This window comes from Cupressus sempervirens, chromosome 6 (genome assembly GCF_028749045.1).
Source record: "Cupressus sempervirens isolate cs-2001-9-10 chromosome 6, ASM2874904v1, whole genome shotgun sequence".
NCBI classification, from domain to species: domain Eukaryota; kingdom Viridiplantae; phylum Streptophyta; class Pinopsida; order Cupressales; family Cupressaceae; genus Cupressus; species Cupressus sempervirens.
In genome coordinates this window covers 316,413,750-316,438,391 of record NC_143123.1, presented here as the reverse complement: position 1 = coordinate 316,438,391, position 24,642 = coordinate 316,413,750, and the positions used below count along the sequence as shown (strand labels likewise).

The 24,642-nt window shown below is 36.5% G+C and overlaps 1 protein-coding gene and 1 pseudogene across 6 annotated transcripts in view; one reads left to right on the top strand and one right to left on the bottom strand.

The window, feature by feature from the left end:
- LOC149552460 (Rab3 GTPase-activating protein catalytic subunit) overlaps nt 1–23,153 on the bottom strand; it is a 184,730-nt gene extending 161,577 nt beyond the window's left edge. For all 6 annotated transcript variants that reach the window (XM_089788023.1, XM_089788026.1, XM_089788025.1 and 3 more), the window contains exons 1-3: nt 22,888–23,153; nt 22,744–22,803; nt 22,577–22,653 (exon numbers count right to left, since the gene is read on the bottom strand). In XM_089788023.1, the coding sequence (XP_089644149.1) occupies nt 22,577–22,653; nt 22,744–22,803; nt 22,888–22,942 (192 nt within the window). In that variant the 5' untranslated portion in view covers nt 22,943–23,153. The remainder of the gene's footprint in view (nt 1–22,576; nt 22,654–22,743; nt 22,804–22,887) is intronic.
- Nucleotides 2,954–3,482, top strand: LOC149552461 (DELLA protein GAI1-like; annotated as a pseudogene).
- Nucleotides 23,154–24,642: the final 1,489 nt, after the last annotated feature.

The window sequence follows — 24,642 nt, the reverse complement described above, 5'->3', positions numbered from 1 at the left end:
TTCATCCTCCATTATTATCGATTTGTATTGTTTCGTATTGAAGGCTTAATAAGAGGAAGAGTCTGTATGTTTGATGGAAGATCAATAATCATGAACTGTAACTGCCATTGAGTAGTTATGTCTCTCTGGGAGGTGACTCTTGGGCTACCGCCGATTGTAGTTTTTCCTTTGCCTGAAGATATGTTCCCATCATGGCAGGTTGTGCAAATATGCGGGCGCATATGCAGTTGATATTTTTTGCGGGAAAATTGAAGCAACTCACCTCAGCTTACATCAGGAGCAATGTATTGCACATCATCCAGGCGTCCAAACTGAAGTGATAAAACGATAAAGAAAACAAATACGATGACCACATATACGTGTGACTTCATAGACGGTGGTGATGGAAGGTACAAACTAAGACAAAGACCTGCATTGAACAGAGCATCTAAGCGCAGATTAAAATTTATGAAAAGAAAAAATAAAAGCCATGCCACCAATGATGTCAATAAAATGTCAATAATTTCGTTATCTAATTATCAATAGAGCTTATGGCTAAAGAGAAACCACGCGATTATGATTAAGGAAGATATATTAAATAAAAGTGATAAATTAAGTTTTAAAGAAGAGACATGTCTTTTTTGTTCAAAAGACGTGATTCTATATAAATAGAGTTCATTTTAAAGATAAGAGGTAATAAAACAAGCAAGCAATAAGAAGATAAAAGGAGAGCAGATTAAAGAGAAAAGGAATAAATATTTATGCAGTTTTTGGTATATGGAATATTGTAAATAAAGCACAGATTATTTGTACTTATTGTTTAAAATTTAATGCAAGAACCATGTTTTCCCTATCCACCTTGAAAATTGAAGTTAAGATATTTTGTTCAGATTTATCCCCTGAGATATTTGGTTTTAAAATCAATTACTACTAATGGCGAAAAGGTTATTTTCAGTACAAGTCTTTGATTATAAGAATTTGCATATGAAAACATTATCTAAGTGAATTTTGTCTATTTGGTTTTCCCAAAGAAATTAAATTCAACTAGACTAAGGTCTGTGTTGCCAATTGAAGCTTCAACCTATAAAGTAGTAGATGGTATAAGCACTATCTCTTAGGGTTGTATATAAGGGTCTGGAGAAAGTTTGACTCTATTTGCCCAAGGTCAGATAAGGGACTGGTCTGCAGTTTATGTTTTAGAAGTGAGTTAATGTTTGAGGTCTTCAAGTTCAATATTCCACCATATCTAGAACTCATAAACACTATTCCTTTCATTTAAATAATATTCATTGCACAAGTAAAAATACCAAAGCACTCATATAATTTTATTTTGATCGAGTTCAAAGAATTTTTGACAACTTAAGAACTTGCAAAGTTTAAATTTGCTATAGAAAAGCTTTGAACCAAGCCATAAAGGTTTAAGAAAGGTTTACCCGCGTAGGTTTAGTGAAGCCTAAAGTGCAAGGGAATTAAAGCAAGAGGTTATTCCCGTTCGTTGGCCAAAATTGATTGAGTAGTGCTATTAGAGAATTGGCAAAGCTCTTGGATTACCAATATGTGGTTTTGGGAACCAATAGCTTCATGACTAGAATTGTCATGTCCCTCATTGGAAACCCTAATTGTGATATCACCATCAGTTTTTTGAAGTCTCAAAGAGACAAATTTGCAATGATGAATCAAAAAAATCATTCAAAAAGTAGTATCAAGCATGATATGTTTGTGATTAACAAATCATCTAAAGTAGGAACATCGAGGGAAGGTGACGCGACAAAGATATGCGAAGGAGTAATATCTAGCAAGAAGAAATCGTAAATACCATAAACACTTCTTACACATAGTTACAACCTCTAAAGGTGCAAAACTATATTGCCGCTGACTACATTGAAAATATAGGCGCGAATTTATTAGATTCCTATTGAGCTAGAGGTAGCTTACAACATAATGGGAATATATCATGATCTAGAGGAAGAACATATACTAGCAAAGACTATAAGATGGGATTTAGATCAAGTGAATTGGGAGTTTATTCATGCCTTCATTGAGAGAGTTAATGAACAATCAGAAGAAGAGGTAGATTTGGATAAGGAGGAGCAAATAGATCAACTAGTTTTAGAGAGGTATGATTGCAATGAAGGTAATTTAGGTATTGGTGAAACTTGTGCTAGGATAGAGAGTCCAAGGAAGGTGTTGAAAAAGCCAGGGAGAAAATCATTGGTTGATCTTAGGAGAAAGGATGGGGACGCTGAAAATCGGGATAAAATTACCACTCTATTTCATGTAGGGAAGGGGAAGTTCCTTCCCAATGTGCAATAAGGCTTACTACGTGGGATGTTAGGGGCTTAAACGCCCCTAACAAACAACGCTCTTAAAAGCGTAACCTAAATTTAATGAAACCTAAAATCATCCTTATCCAAGAAACTAAATTAAACAAGGAAGAAATGGCTAAACTTAACAAGAAAATTGGAATTTGGGGCATAGAGAGTGTCGATGTGGTAGAAGTGTCTTGAAGTTTAGCTATTTTGTATGATCCCTGGAAAGTTAAACTCGAAGTTGTCATCAAACAATACAATTGAATGGGGGGATGGGTTCGGAGTGTTAAGATTTCTCTAAACTTTTTCTTGATCAATGTCTATGGCCTTATCAATAGTAACTCTAAGAAAAATTTATGGACAAAAAATTTTTAATGTCCCTTGTTAGACTCTATAATGTCTCCTCGCCACATAATTAGAGAATAAGGACAATTATCATAAATTCTCTCTTTTCACTGAAGATTCCAACAGCTGATATCACCATACTTAGATTGTTCTATCCAGACTCCAGTATGAGCCTTAATCAACCAATAAGCTGTTATAGCTGAACACAATATTTCCTTCATTTTCTTGACATGAAGCTTGCTCGGTTAGCCCAGTTGATCAATGTAGAGCTCAATTTCAAAGGCATAATGGTCGATGAGCTTGATAATGTGGAACCCTAGATGCTTCAACTCAAGGCTGGAGAAATTTTTGCCATCAATTCCATTTTCCAGCTTCATCATCTACTTTACAATGATCAGATCATCCCCCATCGATGTTGTGCTCAAGCCTGTTACAAGCCTCAAGCTGAAAATTGTGACAGTCATTGAGCAAGAGGTGAAAAACAACACTCTGGTCTTTCTCGACAGGTTCACCAAAGCTTTGCACTACTATTCCACCATGTTCAATTCTCTCAAAGCCTATAATCTTCTGCCTCACAACACCAAGAAGCTTCTAGCTGAAATGTACATTGAGAAGGAGATTTGTAACATTGTGACCTGCAAAAGCCCCTTTCAAGTGGAAAGACACAAGCCTCTTTCACAGTGGGGAATGTAGTTAGGCAATGCTGGATTCAGACCTGCACATCTCAGATCCAATGCATTCAAATTTCAAAGTAGTGAGGGCTTCACTGTACAAGAAAATAATGGATCCCTCACACTCAGTTGGCACAGTCGACCCCTCATCTCTACCTCTATATGGAAAAGCTTCTAGGGTTTCCTCCCTCAACTTGTCGATCGAGCATCAATTAACTACATGCGATACTCTGGAGTCTGCATAATAGCTTACGTGTAGCTTAATAGATCAGCTCATTCTTTTTCATACCTACCTCTAGCTTTACTTCACAAGTGGGAGCAAGATTGTGTAGTCTGATGCAATCTAATCTAATCTAATCTGTCTCCCAATGATCACTTCTGTGTTCGTAGGGTTTCATACAAATCTCTGCCCTATACTGCATCTCTATTTCTTCTACAAACAAACCAGTTTTAATCTTAAAGAAAACTCTAAGACAATGGTGATTATTTGCTATTTTTTCCATCAAATAAGTAATCCCTCTTCCATTAGTGCTCAATTTTCCCTGAGAAAGGATTTGTAGATATTTTCCTCTTGAGAAGGAATCCCTATCATGAACAAAGTAATACTGTTCTCAAATCTGACAAAATGACTTTGGGTGACTCAGTTTCTGTAACTGATGCTTTGTTGATTTGAGACTTCTGAAACTGGTTATGGGGTACTTCTGTTCAATTTTTTATTAAATTTCGATTGCAGAGGCTATTCTGATGTGGCTCTGATTTTAGAGTAATATTAAGAACTCTTGAATTCAAAATCTGTCAAATGTTGTCTAGAATAGTTGAAATTTTGTCAAAGCTGCTTTGAAAGTAAACTTGGCATAGAACTAAAAAACTGTTTCCTACCTTTTTTCACACAATGCAGAAGTTGTGAAAGGCCAGTTTAATAGACAGTGGGAAATAGAGACAAACTGTCACTGTAAAGGAATTGTTTATGGAATGATGGGTCGCTGGATTCTTCAATAAATAATTCTCTCCTCCATTAGTATGCAATTTGCTTGTTTACTTCTAGGAACTTAAGGTAGCCATGGCAAAGGCTTTTGTAGTTAGTTTGCAATGGAGGAGGAATACTCATGTCAAATGAGGCACAATAACTTGGCTATTAAGTCTCTGTGAAACTGATTTTTTTGTTGTTTCAATCTTTTTGAAACTGATTGTCGGCTCCATTAAATGTGATTGTGGAGCCTACTCTGATGTTCCCTATTCTAATGTAATATTGAGAACTCTTGAATACAAAACCTGTAAAAAAGCACAGGGTTACTGATTTGTGAAAGCAGCATTTAAAATAGACCTACCCTTGAATTTTGTTCAGCCTGTCTTTCCATAAAATCAAAATCAATTTGGATGCACAAACTTCTCTTGTCTACCATTTCACTAACTGGCCAAACTGAAACAATGATATTTATTTTTACTCTTTTATATAAGATTGGGAACTCTTGTTTTAATGTACATGATAGCTAAAACAGGGGCTCATGAGATTGTGAAAGCTACTTTTCAAAAAGTTTTAGCAGAGAAGATGAAACTGTTGATGGTGCAGGAGCACCTAAGGGTTGCTTAATCAATTCAAGTTTTGTTTTTGTTGTGTGTGTGTCTTTAGGGCATTTTGGAAGTATTTTGTTTAAAGGTCATGTGGACCATGGAAGGAGTGCAATAGGGTTTGTTTGAAGTGTCTTAGGACACTTGTAGGTGCAATTAGGGATTAGCAAGTTGTAAAGCCTCCTGATTTACAGAAAGCTGATGATGATGTCAGCATAAGGTCAGTAGGGTCTAGGATGGGTTAGAACCATGTTTCAATCATGGTTAAGATCTCTGGTAAGGTCTAAAGAGCACTGGAACTCGTTTAGTTAGTTTTGCAAGAAATTGTCAAAAAGATGTAAAAGATGTAAATGTTGCTCGGACAACATTGTCCAGATGTTGCAGCTCACTGACAAAGAGCCCTAAGGGGTAAATAACTACCTAACCACCCTACATAAGACATGCCCTGACCCAAGTGCAGGGTTGGACACCCATTGTACAGACAGAAGTTTTGAGCAATCAGCATTTTTGAGTTGTTTTTGTGTGCATTTTCTGTCTTTTTCATGACAGTATGTAGTTAGAGGATTGAAGTTGGCACTGCAACTTGTGCATGGTGTAGAGTAGATGTATTCTTGATTCTGTGTGCCATTAATTAGGTGTTTGGTTCAGTTTTGTGTTCTTTTTGTAAATATTCTTGTTTTGGCACTGTCACTGGTTCTGTTCAGGCAATTTGCAAAGATGGAGTAACTCACTTTCCCACCATTCATTCTGAACGGCCTCTTGGAAATAGTGAGTAGACTCCATGTACATATATGGTGCAGAAGCTTGGGCCCTAAAATGCAGAGGAGCTATTTTTAATGCCTTGCCCTAGGCGAGCCTGTGGTGAGCCCAGCTAGGGAAGGCTAAGTTGTAGTCAGCATAACTTGCAGAGGTGCATAGCTAGAACCAAAAACTAGAAGTCTTTGGTTCTAGCTATAGGTGCCAAGTGGTGTGGTGCAGACAACCTAGAAGTCTTTCAAGAAGCCTAGGAGCATGAATCAGTGACTGGCTCATCCAACCTCCCTATCAATTGAACTTCAAAATATGAGTATTGACAAAAATCAATTAGCTAAGAATGACATAATTAAATATATTTCAAATGAATAATTAGTTAAATTGTGACAGGAAATCAGTTCATGGCATTCTATGTCCCAATTCCCTCATCACCAATATTTGTTTATATTCACAACCCATATGTCCATCATTTGCCTCTTGAATTCAGTCTGCGGGTGCATACAAGTGACGTCCCCAATCACAGACCTAATCCCTAAACTTGTAAAACTGAATTTCACAGATCTAATATCTAATCTCTAAGCTTTTAAAATTTAAAAAAATTCATATTCCTGCTCGTTTATTGCTTGACAGGTTGTTCCTGGAATCATGAATGCAACTTAGCTTCATCACAATGATCCTTATGGACTTACAGGTACATTAATTGACAACCAATTCTAAATGAAACTCCAAATTTCTGCTACTGATTTGAAGCAGGCTCATGTGTGTCAGTATATCCACACTTACCACTAAAACAGCCCATGCCCATCTTTCTGAACAATCTCCCATCTTGACATTAAATGAAATTCACGTGCTTGCTGTTCGAGTTTTTCATGGACCAAGTACCTTCAAGTAGCTAATTGAACTTGTAATTTATGGAAATCTCCTTTGTTATCCCCACATTGATTCTGCTTATATGTGGAAGGCTCCCTAGGATGTTGTGGCTCTAATCAATTTTCTTGTAATATTAATATTTAAGTAGTGCAATAAAAACATTTTTATAATTTTGAAGTGATATTTATTCGGTACATTTTACAATATATAATCTCTAATAATAATGATATTTATCTTTATCATTATTTGTGTTTTCAAAAGTAGATGTTGTTTGAATATTCAGTAAACTCCTCCTTGAACACTAAAAACTAATACTGACTTCTTATGACCGGGGTAGAAAATTGCAATGACTTATAAGAAAAAGGCAATCTTAAGAATTCTAAGAATATTTGATTAAATTATTTTTAGAATTTTGTTGTTTTAAATTCCCTCTATTTGTGGATACCTCTGAAGTGTTCTCTTCACCTTCAAATTCAAATCATTTTGTTTCACACTTTTCATGTAAGAATAAAATTGCACGACTATGAAGTGAATAAGAAGTTAAAACAAAGATATAATAGATGCATTTTTTAATCTTATTTTCGTATCCATGTTCCACTCTCAATATATTTATCTCTACCCACATTGAATCCAATATCAATATATCAATCAAATTTCTTGGAATATTAAGGTTCGGACAATATAACAAATACTTTTTTTGATAATTTTGAAGTCTTATTTATTCAATACATTTTATAAAATGCAAGTGCTAATAATAATTCTATTTATCTATATCAATATTATTTGTGTTTTCTAAGTACAAATGTAGATGTTCTTCAAATATTAAGTTTCTTCCTCTTCACATTGCACATTGTTGAGGTGCAATTGCTAGTTATATATAGGGAGGAACTGAGACGATGACCACTATGACTATTGTTACTGATTTGGAGTATGATCTTGAGATTAATAAAGATTACTTCTGACTGTAGTTATTGATCCCTGCAATTTGTAGTGACTTCCTTGATATAAAGAGGAATTCTTGCAACTCGTATTTGCCAAACAGGTAGAGGCTCTCGAGAGCAGACCAAATAAAGAAGGGAAGGTATATAGGTTGTGTTTGATGTATCTGTTATTATTGGTTGCAATCAGTCATGCTGTGTCTGATGTAGATCTATGATTTTGCCACCTGCTTGTGTTGCATGAGCTACTTCAGTGATGATAATTATATATTGATCTCTTTTCAAGTTTTCAACTTTTCTGATATATATATTGACTGATTTATATATGTTATCTCTCATCAATAGAATATTTCTGAAGTAAAGTGATTGTTAACTTAATGTATACTGGAGATTGATTATATCTGCTGACCCAATTAAATAATACTGTTATAATATATGCTGACTGTACGTATACTTCTTCACTGATTGGTTCTTAACTTATCCTGCTGCTTTTAAATGTTGTTCTGTTTGAATCCTTTTTCAGCCCGGTTACTCCTTATTCCCTCAGGTGGTCGGTGGTTACCCATGCGGTTGTTCTCCCCTACAAAAGCTACTTCAAATGAATCAACCGCATAAGCGGCAGAAACAACTGCTGAACCTGGGATCAATCTAATAAACGGGCTATGGCTCTCCTCGACCTGACCTGGGGCAATGTAGGACCACCTCCCAAAACGAGGGCCTCCGCTTGAGGATCTACAACTGTACTTGTAGTGGGATGACCCGTCTATAGAATGATTGGGCAAGAATGACCTCAACAACCGGACATGGCCATAGCCTTCGTGAAATTCCTTCCTGATCCCCTATCACTGAGTTCTATCCTCCTCTTTATATCTTTCATTGGTCATCGTATATGTCTCCTGGCTTTAGAGACAGTGACTATTCACAGGGCTATATTGTTATTCGTTAGATAACAAATTACTAGTTTATGCCCTTGAGATGTTTTGACTTTGTTTAGGAAACACAGCACCTTATACTTTATGATCTATCTGAATATATTACCGCTGTTTCAAACATATTTTCTAATGCTCATGAGATGATTATAATCTCTGAGCCACTGATCATGTTTACAAAAATACTATATCATAACTCAAAGAACAAAGGCATCCATATCTCCACTAATGAATTCAGGCTATGAACCATCGTATCAATCTTCATTATATATGTACGCCAAATTAAGGAGTGAATGGCTTGTTTATTCTTAATGTCTAATGTTTGCAGAGAGTGATACCCCAGGGCTTGCTCTAATATTCCAACATGAATGTAACATACGTATTCCTACGTAGTGTCCATGGCTTCTGGCAAATAATGCCTTCACTGTTTCTATTGGGCATTCTGGTGATTACAATGCTAAAAGTATACTCATATACCAAAGAACCCTCCTATTTAATATTATATCCTAGTTCTTTTTTTCCCTGTCTGATGATATTATATCGCTCCCTTTATAATCAGTTGAGTGTTCTTTCACAGTCATCTGTCGGCTCAAAATGGGTATTAATTAAGTTTTCATATAATATTAATTGCAAAATTGATGTATTGAGAATATTATAATATGTTCAATATATAATATTAATATGAATATTAATATTATATATCATGTGATGATAGCCCTATTGTCAAGTTGATATATATCAAATTCATGATGTGATAGACCTTGGAAACTTATAATTGCAATATAGTCTCTTTATAAACATCTATTGTATTATTCTTTGTTAATTATATTTATAATATTAATACATTATATTTAGCAATAGTAGATATCATTTTATAATATTACTATATTCATTTATTAATCTACAATATTATTCTATACCAATTAATATATCAAACTCTTTGTCTATTACATTAATATGTAGTCAAATTAAAATTAATTATATTATACTTTACTATTATTTATTAATTTAAAAAAATTATTTAATATTAAATCTTATCCCGAAAAGGAGAAATAACAAATTGGAATATATTGCAAACTCCATAGAGATAGAAATTATATTTTTGGGGGAGGGCTTTCAATGCGATACTGGATATCAGTGAGAAGAGTGGCGATATATAGTGGGATTCAAGGTCAGCTAGAGATTTCAAAGAACGAATTTTAGAAAACAACATTAATGACATCAAAACAAGTAATGGCATCTTTACCTAGAATAATCGAGGAGAAGGCTTCAGTAACTTTTGTTTAAGACTAGATAGATTAAAGTTTTTAGGGGATTTTTGCTCTTTTAATAATTTACTTTTTGCATCGATGCTTGTTACATCTAGTTCCAATCACTTCCCAACTACATTAGATAGAATAAGATAAGATAGCTTTATTAATGTCCAACAAGTGAGCACAACATGGGTCAAACCGTCAAAGGCACTACCGAGAATACAATAAGAGACCAGCCCGCAGCAAGGGCACCAAAAGGTACCCTAGGAAACAAGAACAAAGTAGAAAAAAACCAACAGAACAACGAAAACGAGACCATAGGAACAAGGTGAACTACTATAGAGAGGTCAACCCACACCTAAGAACCTGAAGCCGTACAAAAGAGCCTACAAATCGAGGAGAACAAAAAAGAGAAAAGAGTGGCCCTGGAATGTCTTTGAGAAGAAGTGAAGGTTGGCCATTGTTGGGTGGGTCTAGAGGATGTAAAAATGTGTCACCACTGTAAGGAGTCTTTGCAGGACCTAACAAATCTAGAAGACTCTAGAGGGAGGGGGGGCAAGCTAGCACTGGGTACCCCAACCCAAAGAGAGACCCATGAAGAAGGAAGTGATCAGTTGGCAAGAGTGTGGGTGTGAATGCGTAGAGTGTGTAGCCAAAGTTTGTGGTGCCAAAGTCTGGTAGCCAACTAGATGTAGAGGGCAAGACTGCTGATTTTTGTATCTGAAGAAGGTGGAGAGATCCTGCAACTCCCCAAAAAGGAAGTAGAATCTCCCCTTGATCTCATAGTAAATGGGGCAGCAGAAAATGAAATGATCCTCAATCTCTAGCTCACTAATACTCCAAAGACGACAAACCTTGTGCACTCTCTATAACTGACGATCAGTCTCTATGCGAAGCTAATGAGAACCCACTCTAAAGGAGCCAATAGACCAGTTGTGAGCCCCCCTAGAATACACAAAAACAACAATAGAATTTGAGGAACAGAGAGCAAGAAAGGGATACCTACCCTACCCCAGGTAGGAATCAACAAAGCCTTGAAGATGGTGAAGAAACCAAATCAGATTAAAGATGGTGTCAATCAAAATGGGTAGGCCCTGAACTCTACAAGAATGATATGATATGGAATCAATTGCTTGCATTGGATGATGCGTCGAAGGAGTAGAATTTGAACCCTCTCCACAGAATCCATCCGACTCCAAAAGCAAGGGCCCCTCGACAATGGAACCATAGAGACAGTAGGCTTGATGAGAGTATCCATGAGGGTCAACTCAGACATGGTGTCCTAAAAGTGCTGTTGAAAGCATTGTAGCTCAAAGAGGCCCAAAGAACCACAATCCTTGCTTATACGTGGTTGAAGGGCAAGTCGGATGCTCAAACAAGGGCCAAAGAACTTGACCCCAAACAAGTGTACGATGAAGGGATCTCCATCTTTCTACCCTTGAAGAAGTCAAGGTGAAAGATCTTGATTCCATTGAAGATCAAAAGATCTTGATTCCATTGAAGATCATAAACTTGGTCTTCCCAAGACTCACCATGAGATCTCACTAGTCGTAGAACAGAGCAAGACCATCTAACTGTCATTGAAGACCCGAGAGAGAGGAGACCACAAGGACCATGTCACCCACAAAGAATAGAATATATATCAGAATTGGTGGAGGCACTTGTCCCTTGGGAAGTGCTCTTGGAGGAAAGTCTCTAATTCATTAATGTAGATCCCAAACAAAGCAGGAGAAATGGGACAGCCATGCTTGACCCCGATAGTACTCGTGATGAAATTAAAGAGCCCACAAGGGTATTGAGACGATCAAGGACCCTCTTGTATAACCTCATAATAACGACCAAAAGGATCTCTGAAATACCAATGTCTCTAAGTCTCCAAAATTGAGCTGATCTTGGCACGGATTCAAAGGCTTTGTGGAAATCCACAAAGCACCAAGACCTTTGAGGAACGACAACAAGCCTCCTCAATGATAGCATTAAGGATCAAAACATGATCCATGGTCTCGAAGTCAGGTTTGAAGCCCACTTGCCCTCTGGCACAAATACTTCAAAGATCTAGCTCCCTAGAAAGAAGAATGTGGAGGACCGTAGCATACAACTTGGCGAAAGTGTGACTCATCATGATAGTCCTATAATTACTGGGATCAGTCGTCCCAACCTTGTGGATTGGATGGATTATGTGATGAGACCAAGAGGTGGGAAAACCTATGTGAAACACAAGGTTGAAGAGATCTACAAGATAGGGACCCAAAATGGGTGACTCAAGATTAAAAAGTTCGACTTGGAATCCCTCTTGATCCGCTACTCTATTGCTATTTAAGTATCTAATTGTTTCCCTAACATTTGTGCAAGTGTATATGTTGCAGTGGAGGGCAGGGACTTCCTGGAAGGGGGCAAGCTAGGAATATCATGGAGCTCGATGGTATGAGAGACCAGAAGATTGAGATCAAGCTAACGAGGGAGCTAGGAACCGCGAGGGAAGAGAGTACACCAAAAGGACTTGGGGGAGCAAGTGAGGGAGGCCACGAGGATTCCCCTACGTCATTTCTTGTGGAGGAAGTGGTGGTATGAGATTTTCAGCTGGGTGAAGGAGGGGTGCAGTTGTTGTCATACCATTTGTTCATAGGGAAAGTGTTTCTCAATCTGGTTAGGGTAAGCGGAGGGGTAGTGGAGTGGGGGATAGAAGCAAGGCAACATCCCAAAGGGAAGAGGAAAAGTCCTTGAACATGGACGAGGCCCACTCCAAGGAGAAGAAAGGGGGTCGAGAGGAGGAGATGCCTGAGGTGGAGAGTGAAGAGATCGCTGAAGTCAAGGCCAAACAGGGTGTAGGGTGGGAGGCACATGAGGGGTGGGACAGGGTGGGGGTGGTGGGAGAGGTGAAAGACTAGAGGGAAAGGTGGAGGATAGCATTGTCAGCCAAAGGGCTAGGGGAGACAGAGGAATGGCAAATGGAAGCAAGAAACAACTAGCTAGAAAGGATGTAGTCAATCACACCCACTCTGCTACCATGGGTTCTACAAGTGAAAAGATGGGATCCAAGGAAGCAATTGAGCTCATCCAGGATCACCAATTTAGAAGCCTCGCAGAAATGTAGAAGATGAAGACAAAGAAACTAGTGAGCGAGGGAGGGGGTGAATCAGTAGTTTAAAAATTTGATAGAGATAGAACAAAACACAAGAAAAGAGTTGAGAAAAAGGCACAAAATATATCACGTGGAAACTCTTTTGGGTAAAAAACATAGTTTACTAATCAGTCAACAATAGGTTGCAACTCAATACATTAGCAGAGCTCCAACTCAATTTAAGGCTCCAACCTGTCTATCAATGAGCTCCAACTCATACAATCACATAGCCACAACCATTACAAAGGTGATGACATACTCAATCTTCTCCTCCCTCCTACAAAAGAAAATAAAATAAGATTGTTGAGGGTACAAGATCACTAGTTACTTAAATCAATCTCCTCAAAATATACTCTTTGAACTTCTTCAAGGAATGCCTCTGCCAACAACAACAAACTGTAATGTCTTTTCTTCCTCACCCAGCACACGTTTAAGTTCCTCTTTCAATATGTCTTCAAAAGCGCAAGTAATATCTTAAGCTCTCTCAAACTCTGTGAATACAACTGTATCAAATACATTAATTAGAAGTTGCACACACAACCTACAGTTTTATCAACACAACCCACAGACCAATATATCATTCAATACTCTATATTTTTTATAACTCCTCTATCGAATATAACCTATCAAGCACAACCAAAGCCATGTCGGTCATACTTAGCAGCGTCTTTTTATCAAAAATATCTCTTCCTTTTATATTCACCTTCTTCGAATTTTTAAAAACACTTTTGCACCTCCAGTTTTTTATATCACGTGGAAACATTTCACTATATTTTTTCAGCTAATATCATCTACACGTCTCCAAAATAATTCTTTCCATTCACCTATCATCAAACATGATTTTCATATATGTATCGTGGAAGAAAATTTGGCCAAGTTCATGTATCTATGATACAAATTTGCAGACCTCCAAAAAAAATATTTTTTGTTAAAATATAGATGGCAATTATCACATGACCTGCATTTTAAGAAATGGTTGAAAAGATTCACTAGAAAACGTGTCTTAGACTGTGAAAGTTGATTGCCCTCTTGTGCATGTTTGCGCATCCAAATCATTCTCTATCAAAAACAGCTCTCCATGTCAGCAAAAACATTTTTTTAATCATTGAACCTGTCATTTTAATTAATTGCCCATCTGGAAGAATATTTAACGTGTTTCTTTCAACCAATACATATGAAAACACTCATTCATAATCATATGTCTGGATTTCAGTTGTTATACCAATCTATGCAGCTGGTCCGAGCACCCTTTGTTCAATCACCGATTCAATTGCACAATATGCTGAATTGTTGGGTTTTCCAATCTGCTGCAAATGTATTAAGCACTGCCTTATTAGGTATGTGTGTTCAAAGCAACATCCTCTTAGATTTATATATATAGAGAATAGGCCATGAATAGACATGTCTATTCATTAATTAGATAATTAATAATAATAACAAATTATATATATATATATATTTTTTTTTTTTTTTAATTTTCTCATATGACCTCAAATCTCAATATACACATATATATAAATTATATCTCATATAATTATATATAGGTTTATCCCGAAGCTATCAAACATCAACACTCCCTCTTAGCTTAGAAGGATAAACACATAAGAATAAATATTACTTCAACGGAATATTACAAATAACAATTTTAAGGATATCTCATTTAATATCTCAGAAGATTTCCACCATTTGATATCGCATTCAATATCATGAGTATTGGTCTTCCAGAATATCAACATATAATATTCACCGAGTACCCAAATAAGGTTTGATATCACATCTAATATCAAGAGTATTGGCCTCCCAGAATATCAATGATATTCACCACGTACTCAAAAGGTTTTCATAACACATCTAATATCAAGAATATTGACCTCCCAAAATATCAATGACATTCACCAAGTACTCAAAAGGTTTTGATATCACGTCTGATATCAAGAATATTGGCCTCCAAGGATATCAATGATATTCACCAAGTACTCTTTGAGTAATGGCCTTCCAGAATGTTGAGATGCAAGACATTCACCATATACTCAATTTGTTTGATCTCATAATACAAGTTATTGTAAGATCGTCACCTTATAGTAACTTCTGCAAATACAAGTGACATCATTTGGAAGTCGTCACTTCCTCATGATGTACACAGGGGCTAGGCCCATAAAATTCACATAGCCACAAAGTATATTCCTGAATCACAATCCTCTTAACTACAATTTATTGATCACTAGAGAATCCACCTCAACATGGTTTACTCCCTCTGAATCAATAAGACCGAGATCGTCGAAGGTTGATTGAATCATATCCTCTGTCTGCTCCCTCTCTTTCAAGGTTGCCTCTAATGAAATGTCAAGCTCCCTCTAAATCTCAATCTCACTCTTCCTGCAATAACATTCTTGGAGGAAAAGATCAAGGCACATAGCTCCTATAGTATGTAACAAAATGCAAAAATAAGGGAGACTAGTTATTCTTTAAACATATATGCATAATAATCGAATCAACTCCTTCATATAGAAACTACCTCTAATTCCCAAGATTATTAAATCATTTCTATATTTATTTGATGAGATTCATAACATATATGTATATGTATACATATATATATATATATATATATATATATATATATATATATGTATATATGTATGCATGTATGTATGTATATATATATATACATACATACATACATACATACATATATATATACATACATACATACATACATATATATATATATATATACATATATATATATATATATATACATATACATACATATATATACATATACATACATATATATACATATATATATATATATATATATATATTAGGTTATTAAATATATTTACATATTTGTCATATACATAATGACATAAGATGTATATGTGTATATATAATCGCATGTACATTATATGCAATTATAGTATATTATTGACATTAGAAAGAACAAGTGCGAAAGGAGTATTAATGATGCATTATACCTTTGTATAAGTACCTAACATAAGGTGTATATGTATATATATAATCGCATGTGCATTATATGCAATTATAGTATATTATTAACATTAAAAAGAACAAGTGCGAAAGGAGTATTAATGATGCATTATACCTTTGTATAAGTACCTTTATGTACAAGTTTGATGCTTATGCATTCGACATTCACGATTTACTTTGAACTTTTCAAGAAGATGTTTTATTAACTAATCTTTATCACTAATGGCTATCCATGTCTTTCTCACGAGTCATCTTAGTATCTTCCTTGGGTATAAACATTTAACCTGTGTACATCTTAACCTTTGATACAGGTTGGTCTTCTACGCAAGACGTTGGTTACCATATGTTTCAACCCATAACTTATATGTGGGGAATTTTGTTGTTGTCGATTGCGGACCTCCACAGACTCGTGTAACTTCCTTTCCATAACATTTTAAGAGTAGGTTTGGTTGTTGTCTTCCTACTTCCAATGCCCATATCTCTTTCTATAATTGACCTATACAATGATCCTAAACTATAAACATTTAATCATAAGTCAACCTGTATGATGGATAATATCTCCTTCCCATACAAGATTTGTCTTATTACTTTACTTGGCATTGATCAAAATGCACGTCACTCTACCTTTCTCCTTACCATTGTGACAATAAGGTAATATTATGGTTCGATCACATGTAGATACGAATGGTTTTAGAATGGAAATGATATTACTAGTATGGCCTAACACTTATGATCGGTAATTTGACTTCATTAGCAACTCAACAACATGAGTTTCACAATTCCATATTCATTGATAAAAACTACGGTTGATGTTATCTTATCTAACAATATTTGCAGGCTGTGAGCATTTAGTATCGGCTATGTTACATCTCCTTCGCACAGGATCTGTTTGCCCCATGATGAATAACTATTGTTAAATCACTGCTGATTTTTTGCCATAATATACCCACCAATCCATTGTCTCAACATACGCTGAGAAGGGAAGGGCGGCGTTTGGTAAAAGGTGTTGGCTGATCATCAGTTCTATGACTGGGACTTCGTTTGGTTCTTCCATTGTTCCCATTCTATTCTGCTTCGTGTATAATTCCCTCCATGTTTTGCACGTGTGTTTACTGTTCCAAATTGTCACCATCCTCCTCTCTATTTTCACCTAATTTCACACCATGTTTGCAAGCTTCCATTATTCAAATACTTGTTTACATTTGCAGTTTGGCTCTAATACCATGTTGGATTTTCCGGTCTGCTGCAAATGTATTAAGCACTACCTTATTAGGTATGTGTGTTCCAAATACAACATCCTCTTAGATTAATATATAGAGAAATAGGCCATGAATAGACATGTCCCTTCATGGGACATGTCTATTCATTAATTAGATAATTAATAATAATAACAAAAAAACAATTATATATATAATTTATTTTTCTCATATAACAATGACCTCATCTCAATATAAAGAACACATATATAAATTATATCTCATGTATAATTATATATAGGTTTGTCTGACTGAAGCTATCAAACATCAACATGAATGAATTCCCAAAAACAAACATTCAAACCCAGCAGTACACACGGCACTCACATACACCATCAGCACACAACACAAATTATAAATCCATTCAGATTGGGAAGTTAACTACTAACTTAACAAAGGTTTTGATCTGATAATGACAAGTAGGCATGTAAGCACCCAGCTCATATCAAGCTCAGCCAAGTAGGCACATAGCTCAACCAAGTAAGCAACTGATGTTGGTCAACCACTTCAAGTAGCTGAAGCACCTCAATTGAAATCTCTAATGTTCACTCAATCTTGATTGCCATCCTTTTGACATCAATGACAAAAACATCCAAAAATATCCCCCTTATTTTCATTGATGGCAACCCACAACCCACATTGCTCCCCCTAAATGGTCTTGCTTCCCCTTTAACATTAATGATCATGAAGCACAACTCAAAACTGAAACATTTGGGTAAAAGATATAGCATGTAAGCAGTCCCCCATGGAAATATGTCACTTGATGAGGTAGGCCTCTCACACATTTCTTTCTACCTACTTTTACAATGCTATCAAAATTTGCATGGCATAGCCTTTTATGCCAGAGCCAACTACTTTCAGATTTGGCTATTAAGCAACTATTCATACTGAGTTAAGGTAAAACAAATTACCTTTGCTTTGCTCACCAGTTGCTAACAAGTTGCATGTCTTGTCTAATATCCTGCAAGACCCTTTATCAAGTTCAAATCTATAACCTTTGTTACTAAGTTAAGCTACGCTCAACAAGTTATACTTTAATCCTTCCACCAAATATACATCATCACAATTGGTAGAATCATTTGGGGCTATAAAACACTTACCTACTACAGCACACGGAGCATCATTGTTGAATCTGACCTTTACTCTACTTCGAGAAACTTGCTCCGGCCTCCAATCATATGATGAGAGCAGTCACTCTTAATGATCTAGTTTTTGTTGTAGCTTGTGCTCAACACCACAGCTCTTTCCACTCGTTCTTCCTTCACTATAAAGAAGGCTATCTCCTCGTCACCATCTGAACAAGTTGACTCTTCATCAGTCACACCTTCTTCTGCAAGATACAAATGCTTCTTGCCTTTGTCTTCGTAACTTTTCCAACTCCTGTCCTTTTCTTTCCTGTCATTGTTGAGACATTTTGAAGCTATATGTCCATCTTGCTACAATTGAAATATTTCAAAGGAAGTTTACCTTTGTACTTCCCTTTACCTTGAGGCGGTCTCCTTGCTACCAACACCTCTAGCTCTTCCTATTCAGCTTCTTTAGCCAAGAGACTCTCAAGGTCTCTACTAGTTCTAGAAGTGCTCTCCACTTCTCTTCCTTTTTTGGGTGCATCAGGTGCAACAGATGCTTTGAATGCAGATTCTCCCTTAGGAAGGTTGTTGTCATAGTTGCTTAACTCAAAGGCTGTGAACTTCCCTATTAGAGCATCAAGAGATACCTCACCTTTCTCCAGAGATATGAGTTCTTGAATGGTTGATACCCTTATGGCATATTGTGGTTGCAGCATCCTCAATATCTTGCTTACCACATCATCTTCCTTCAGCATGCCTCCAACCCCTCTTATGCCAACCACTACATCTTTTATCCTCTTTTTGTACTGCCAATTGTCTATCCCTCTTGCTTCTTCATTTCTCTGTACTTCCCTCTCAAGCTATTGGCCTTTGCCTTTTGGACATGCTTGTCTCCGCCATAGACAGTCTTGAGCTTTTCCCAAATTTCATATACAGTGTCAAGACTTTCTACATCAGCATAATCAACATAAGAGAGTACTTACAAGGGCATCCATGGCAGCAACATGGATTTCCTTCTTTAACTGATCTACATCAAGTGGTGCAGCAGGCTAGACATATTTGGTCTCTCCATGCTTCTAGTACGAATCTCCCAAGGTTTTGAGATTCAGCTTCATTTTCCCACACCAAAAGACATAGTTTTCCTTAGAAAACTTTGGTGCTTCTCTCTTCATCATTTTAATCTTTTCCTCAAGTTGTTAGGCTTATATCTACAGAGGATCAGCGCTCTAATACCAATTGTTGGTCCACAAAGTTGGTTATACTGAGAGGGGGATGAATCAGTATAACACCAGTCACTAAAAACTTTTACATTTTAGCCTTTCTATGATATCCTTTCCTGCGACCTAGGCATCCATTAGATAAACAATATAACATGCAAGACAGAAAGGCATTCACACATATCACTGATATATCTTGTGGAAACCCGGTTCAAATGAAAACAACAATGTGGGACAATACTCACTAAGCTTGCACCCTTCTAGAGTGCGCCTGGTCAAGAGCTTATCTTTGTTAGAAGATTACAAAGACACTGTCAAGTGTCACCCGATTAAGGGAATTAAGAGAGACCTATTAGAGTCTTTATCAGTTAGAGGTAGCCTGATTAGAGAACTTGGAACACAAGTGAATGTGTTACCCAATTAAGGAATTTAATACAAAAGACTTGTTAGAGTCCACCCTCCATGGGATTTGTTGTTGTAATTGTAAGAGAACGCGAAGATTGACCTATGAAAGATAGCTACTTATCTTAGCTAGATTCAAATATTCTTGATGCTCGTACACTGGTCTGCAACTTGCTCGGCTCACCTAGGCTCTGCAACTCAGACTTCACCACTCATGTGCTCGGCTCTTCTTGCTTCAGCACTTTTGCTCACTATGTGTTAGGCTCTCCTGGCTTCATTCAGCACACTTCATCTCCACTCTTGACACCTCCTTTCTCTTCTTCTTTTCTATAATTGGAGCAGCCTAGCACTTAGCATTCCAGCTTCACAATGTGCAATACACTTGTTCATTCAAAAATGAACAACTATATACAGTTCCTATTCAATCACCTTCAAACCCTAATCCAAGACTTCAACATTTGAATTCTAATTCCTTACAGGTTGTGTGTATCAGGCACATTGTCCCAAAATGGAAAGTCACGAGTATTATGCAACTCCTCAATCTGCCTGTTGATAAAAATTCAAATTTGAATTCTCCCTCATGTCTTCCCACTGGAGCTTGATGTGACAGCTCCTCCATTCTCTGAGATGTCAGATGAATTTCACCTGCCCTATGACGTGTTCACTCATGTGTTTCTTGCCTTTGTCCTTTGACCTTGATGTTACCTTAATTTCACCAGTCACCGCTGAAGACTCCTTTTTCATCTTGTATTGTTTGGCTACTAGTCTCCGCTTCCTGTCCACCTGTCCAGACTTTTGTCCATCGTCAACGTATACATAGACCACTTTGTCCAAATATGTAATGAAGATCACTCATCTTCGCCTGTCCATTTTCACAATACTCCAGTCCCTTTCTGACTGGGATGCACTAGTGACCTTGTCTCGCCAGTTACCTTTCTTGTACCGATTGATACTTCGAATATTTCTTGACATCAATGACAACCATATTATAACTGGTCTTACCGGTAAGCTCCACTGATATCTAATCTTTACTCTTTTAACAGTTATGCCAACATGATAGGATGGCAGAGGAAGCTTATCTGGGTAAAAAGTGAGCATGTCTGCAAGCAAATGTTGCATGCATATTTGAGTTGCAAATATTTGTAATTTGATACATAAAAATAAATTAATTCTATATTCTTACCCTGTTCCAAAGAAGTGGGCATGAGCCTTTCAGGGTAATCCTCAACATATGTACAGGGACTATACTCAATGGGCAGAGCCTCCATCCATGGAAGCACAGGGGAGAAACACACTGAAAAGCTGCTCAAAATGCCAAACAATTGCTCACCTTACTGCAGTTATTATGCTCTCTTAAGGCCAAGCCTGAATAACAACTATGTCCATGCATAGTATTATCAAGCTTGGGAAGAATGCCATGGTTTCTAACTTGGATGAATCCATGCTCACTGCACACCTCTTACTGAATGTAAAGTTGATGCCACATCTGCGACGAATGCTGATAAATGGTCATTACAATAAATTATTTTAGGATGCCATTGTTGGTGACTTACCAAATAAGCATTCCCACTGTATCAGATACACCCTTACATCCCATACAATTTAATTTCATTTATTAAACGTGATTAAAGAATTATAGCAAGCTTGGGAGGAATGTCATGGTTATAACTCAGAAGAATGCATGTACACTGCACACCTTTTTAACTCTATGTAAGGCTAGAACCACATCTCCCATGAATGGGTAGAAGACCATTACCATATACCATTTCATATACTTCATTTGATGGATTACATATCAAGCATTCTCATTGTATTAGAGACTCGCTTATATCCAATTTAGGTAGAGATAATAATTTTGATTTCATTTACCAGATTTAGTTTCTACATGTTTTGTGTCTGTGTGTGTGAGAATGCTCTTCCTTGTTTCTGGTAAAGATTCTTCAAAATTTTAAAGGGACTTCTACCTAATATACATTTGGTTTCTCATTTCTGATAACTACACTTAAAAGGTAGTTCTAAGTTCTACCTATCATACGTCCATGTCGTCAGGCCTGCCTTCCCGATGACTGGGTTAAGCTACTGTTTCAAATACTACCCCTAGTTCTACAAGGACATTATCCTCCTTTAAGAGAAATAAAGCTTCCCGTCTACGAGAAACTCTATTAAAGTGGTTTCATTCAGCTAAGTGAGATAATATATCTTAGGAGATAGAAATAAGTAATAACAATGAGAGCCTATTATTTAAAAGACAGATGGTAATTAGATGCGGCATGAGTGGTATTTTAGACTGTGTTCCCCTGCTGTTTAGCTAAAATAGAGATCATTCTGTGAATAAGGACCCTCGTGTTTTGACTTTTAGCCTTAGTTCGATGTTTTCTTCCTTATGTTTTAGTTGATGGTCGGCATACCCAATAGAAGCTTTTTTGTAAGCATTCTACAATGTGTTCCTAAAGTTTTTAAGATCAAAGTATGATGCTCCTAAAACATTTCCAATATAGAAAATGGACGCACATGTCCTACTGCGGAGAATAACATACTATCGCATTATCGAACATGCACTCGCCAGAAATCCAAGGATGGGCTGAGCAGATTCACTCAGAGTCTTAAGCAGCCTGTGCGTGGTCAATTGAACGAACTCGATAGTTTAAAATTCTCAGCATATAGTTATCAAGAGGCTCCTTTCAATCCATGGGAATCGCTAATATTTTGCATGTATAAAAACGATTAATATGGAATCCCCCGTCGTATTCATTTGTTTAAATAGAAGGATTGGATATTCCCAAGCTGTGGAAGGATTGAAAATTCCCATGTTGCTGAAGTTTTTCCAGTTGAAAGGAAAGCATTTGAATCACTACGTATTGAGCTTTCCAGGAAAACATTAAATCATAGCACATGAAAGCTACCTCAACAAAGTGATTTTGCGTATCCAGTGTTGCATCAACAGCCGTGGTCCCCGGCAACTCTGCTTTTGTTTCACTTTCTGCATCTCACGCATCACATCACATCAATCTTTCGTATTTCATAATGCATAATTCGCAATTTGCAAGGCAGGAAAAACAAGAATAGATACCTGTGCTCCTGCCAAAATCGGCGATTACCCGTTCCGCCTTGGCGGCTGCAGAATGGAGCGCTGCTCAAAGCACGCACCTCCTCTTGCTTAGAAGATTTTAGGACATGACAGAAAGAAAAGAAACATATAGGTGCCTATTGTTACCTGTCTTGGCTTTTGAAACTAAAGAAGAAGAAGAAGAAGACGACGACGCATCCATTCATTCCTGCTCTGCGAACTCTCTTTAATTTTAATCAATCCCAAATAATTGATGTGCGATGGTTTTCTCTGTCCGCGTTTTCAGTCGAACCCCCCCGATTATAGGGTCCAGTCCCTTTCTGTTTCTCCAACTTTCCGAAGATCTGCTAAATCTTAATATCAACCCGCAACCAGACCCCTGGCTGTACGAAATATTCCACAAGGGGCGACGTGGGTGTTAAACAAAGGTTGCCCATTTTATCAATAAGTTGGGAAATTATTAAATAAAATTGAGGGGAAATGGGTTTCCTTTTAAGTATGTGATCAAATTCTTCTTACAATGTAATGATGGTTTTTTTTTCTAATAGTGGAAATGATCTTATTATTTAAAAATTTGACATATCAGTTTTCCGCTTGTTGAGGGGGAATGCGCGCAACTATAATCACATTAAGTTTTTTATTTGAAAGTGGAGTTTGACTTTTTGAAAGTTAAGTAATGTTATAATATATGTTAGGTAGTTTTTTTTTTTTTTTTTTTTGAAGAAAAAATTGTTTGATGGAGGATTCAAAAATGGGAGGCAGCCTAACAGAGACTTTTTAGCAATTTGATATGGTTGTATTCATGTTTAAAACCTCTTCGACTTAGAGTTGAGGACTGAGAGGTATCCACACCACTAAAATCATCCAGGGCATGATCCCCACCTCACCCTTTATAATGTTAGAGCCTTGAACTCAGCAAGACTTGATCCTTGGTGCGCTCATTGAGAGCCTTTCAACTTCACTAGTAGACCAAGGGTCTATTGACTTCACAATAAATTTAATGATACATAAGATGAAAATAATATAATGAGGTTGGAGAATTCTATAAACTCTACAACACATACAAGAATTGTGGAATGTTAAGCTTGAAGAGAATCAAAAAGAAAGGATTTAAAAATATTCATAGCAAAATAAAAGTAATCACATGTGTCAAAAGATGCTAGCATCAACCCTTTCAAGAATAGGATCGCCACTTCTCTATAGCAAATTGTCAATGAAGCTCTTCAACTGAAGGGTTGTTAGTGTGGATAAGGTATTATCTAACTAGTTTATTTCACTGCTAGTTATCCATTTAATTCATTTCACACAAGGTTAAGTCTACTTGAAAAAAAATTGATATAACATTATTGTTGTGTTATTAGTCCCTTGGGTTTTAGATCCTATATATAACCACTCATGTAAGTTTCTTTAAGCTTTGTACAGAGATTCTAAGCTCACTATTAAGTCCAAAGTAATTAAGATACTTAGATAAATATATATTATTATGTTTAAGTTGAAAACACTAAAGACTATATTTTTAATGGTTTGAAATGGGAGGTTATTATTAGACATAGTAAGCGAAAACTACTTGATTTTGGAAAATTCTAAATCAAATTTGTCAATATCGTCAGTCGTAAGGTTAAAAAAATCTTAAATTAACTATTAAATCATTAATTTTTATGTGTTTTTTTATTTGTTTAAATTAGAAGAAATATTGTGGGGATTCAACCTTGCCAATACGTAGAGTAACCCCAAGAGCATTTGACCTTGCATCCCTTCATAAAGGATAAGGATATGTAATTTGGTTAGACCTTGCACCCTCCTTTAAAGGTCTTAGCCTAGTAAGGGGTCCGCTCCTATATGGTTTCAAGTCTAATCTTTAAACCACCTCCCATCTAATCACTTTGTAATTTAGGTTTTTTA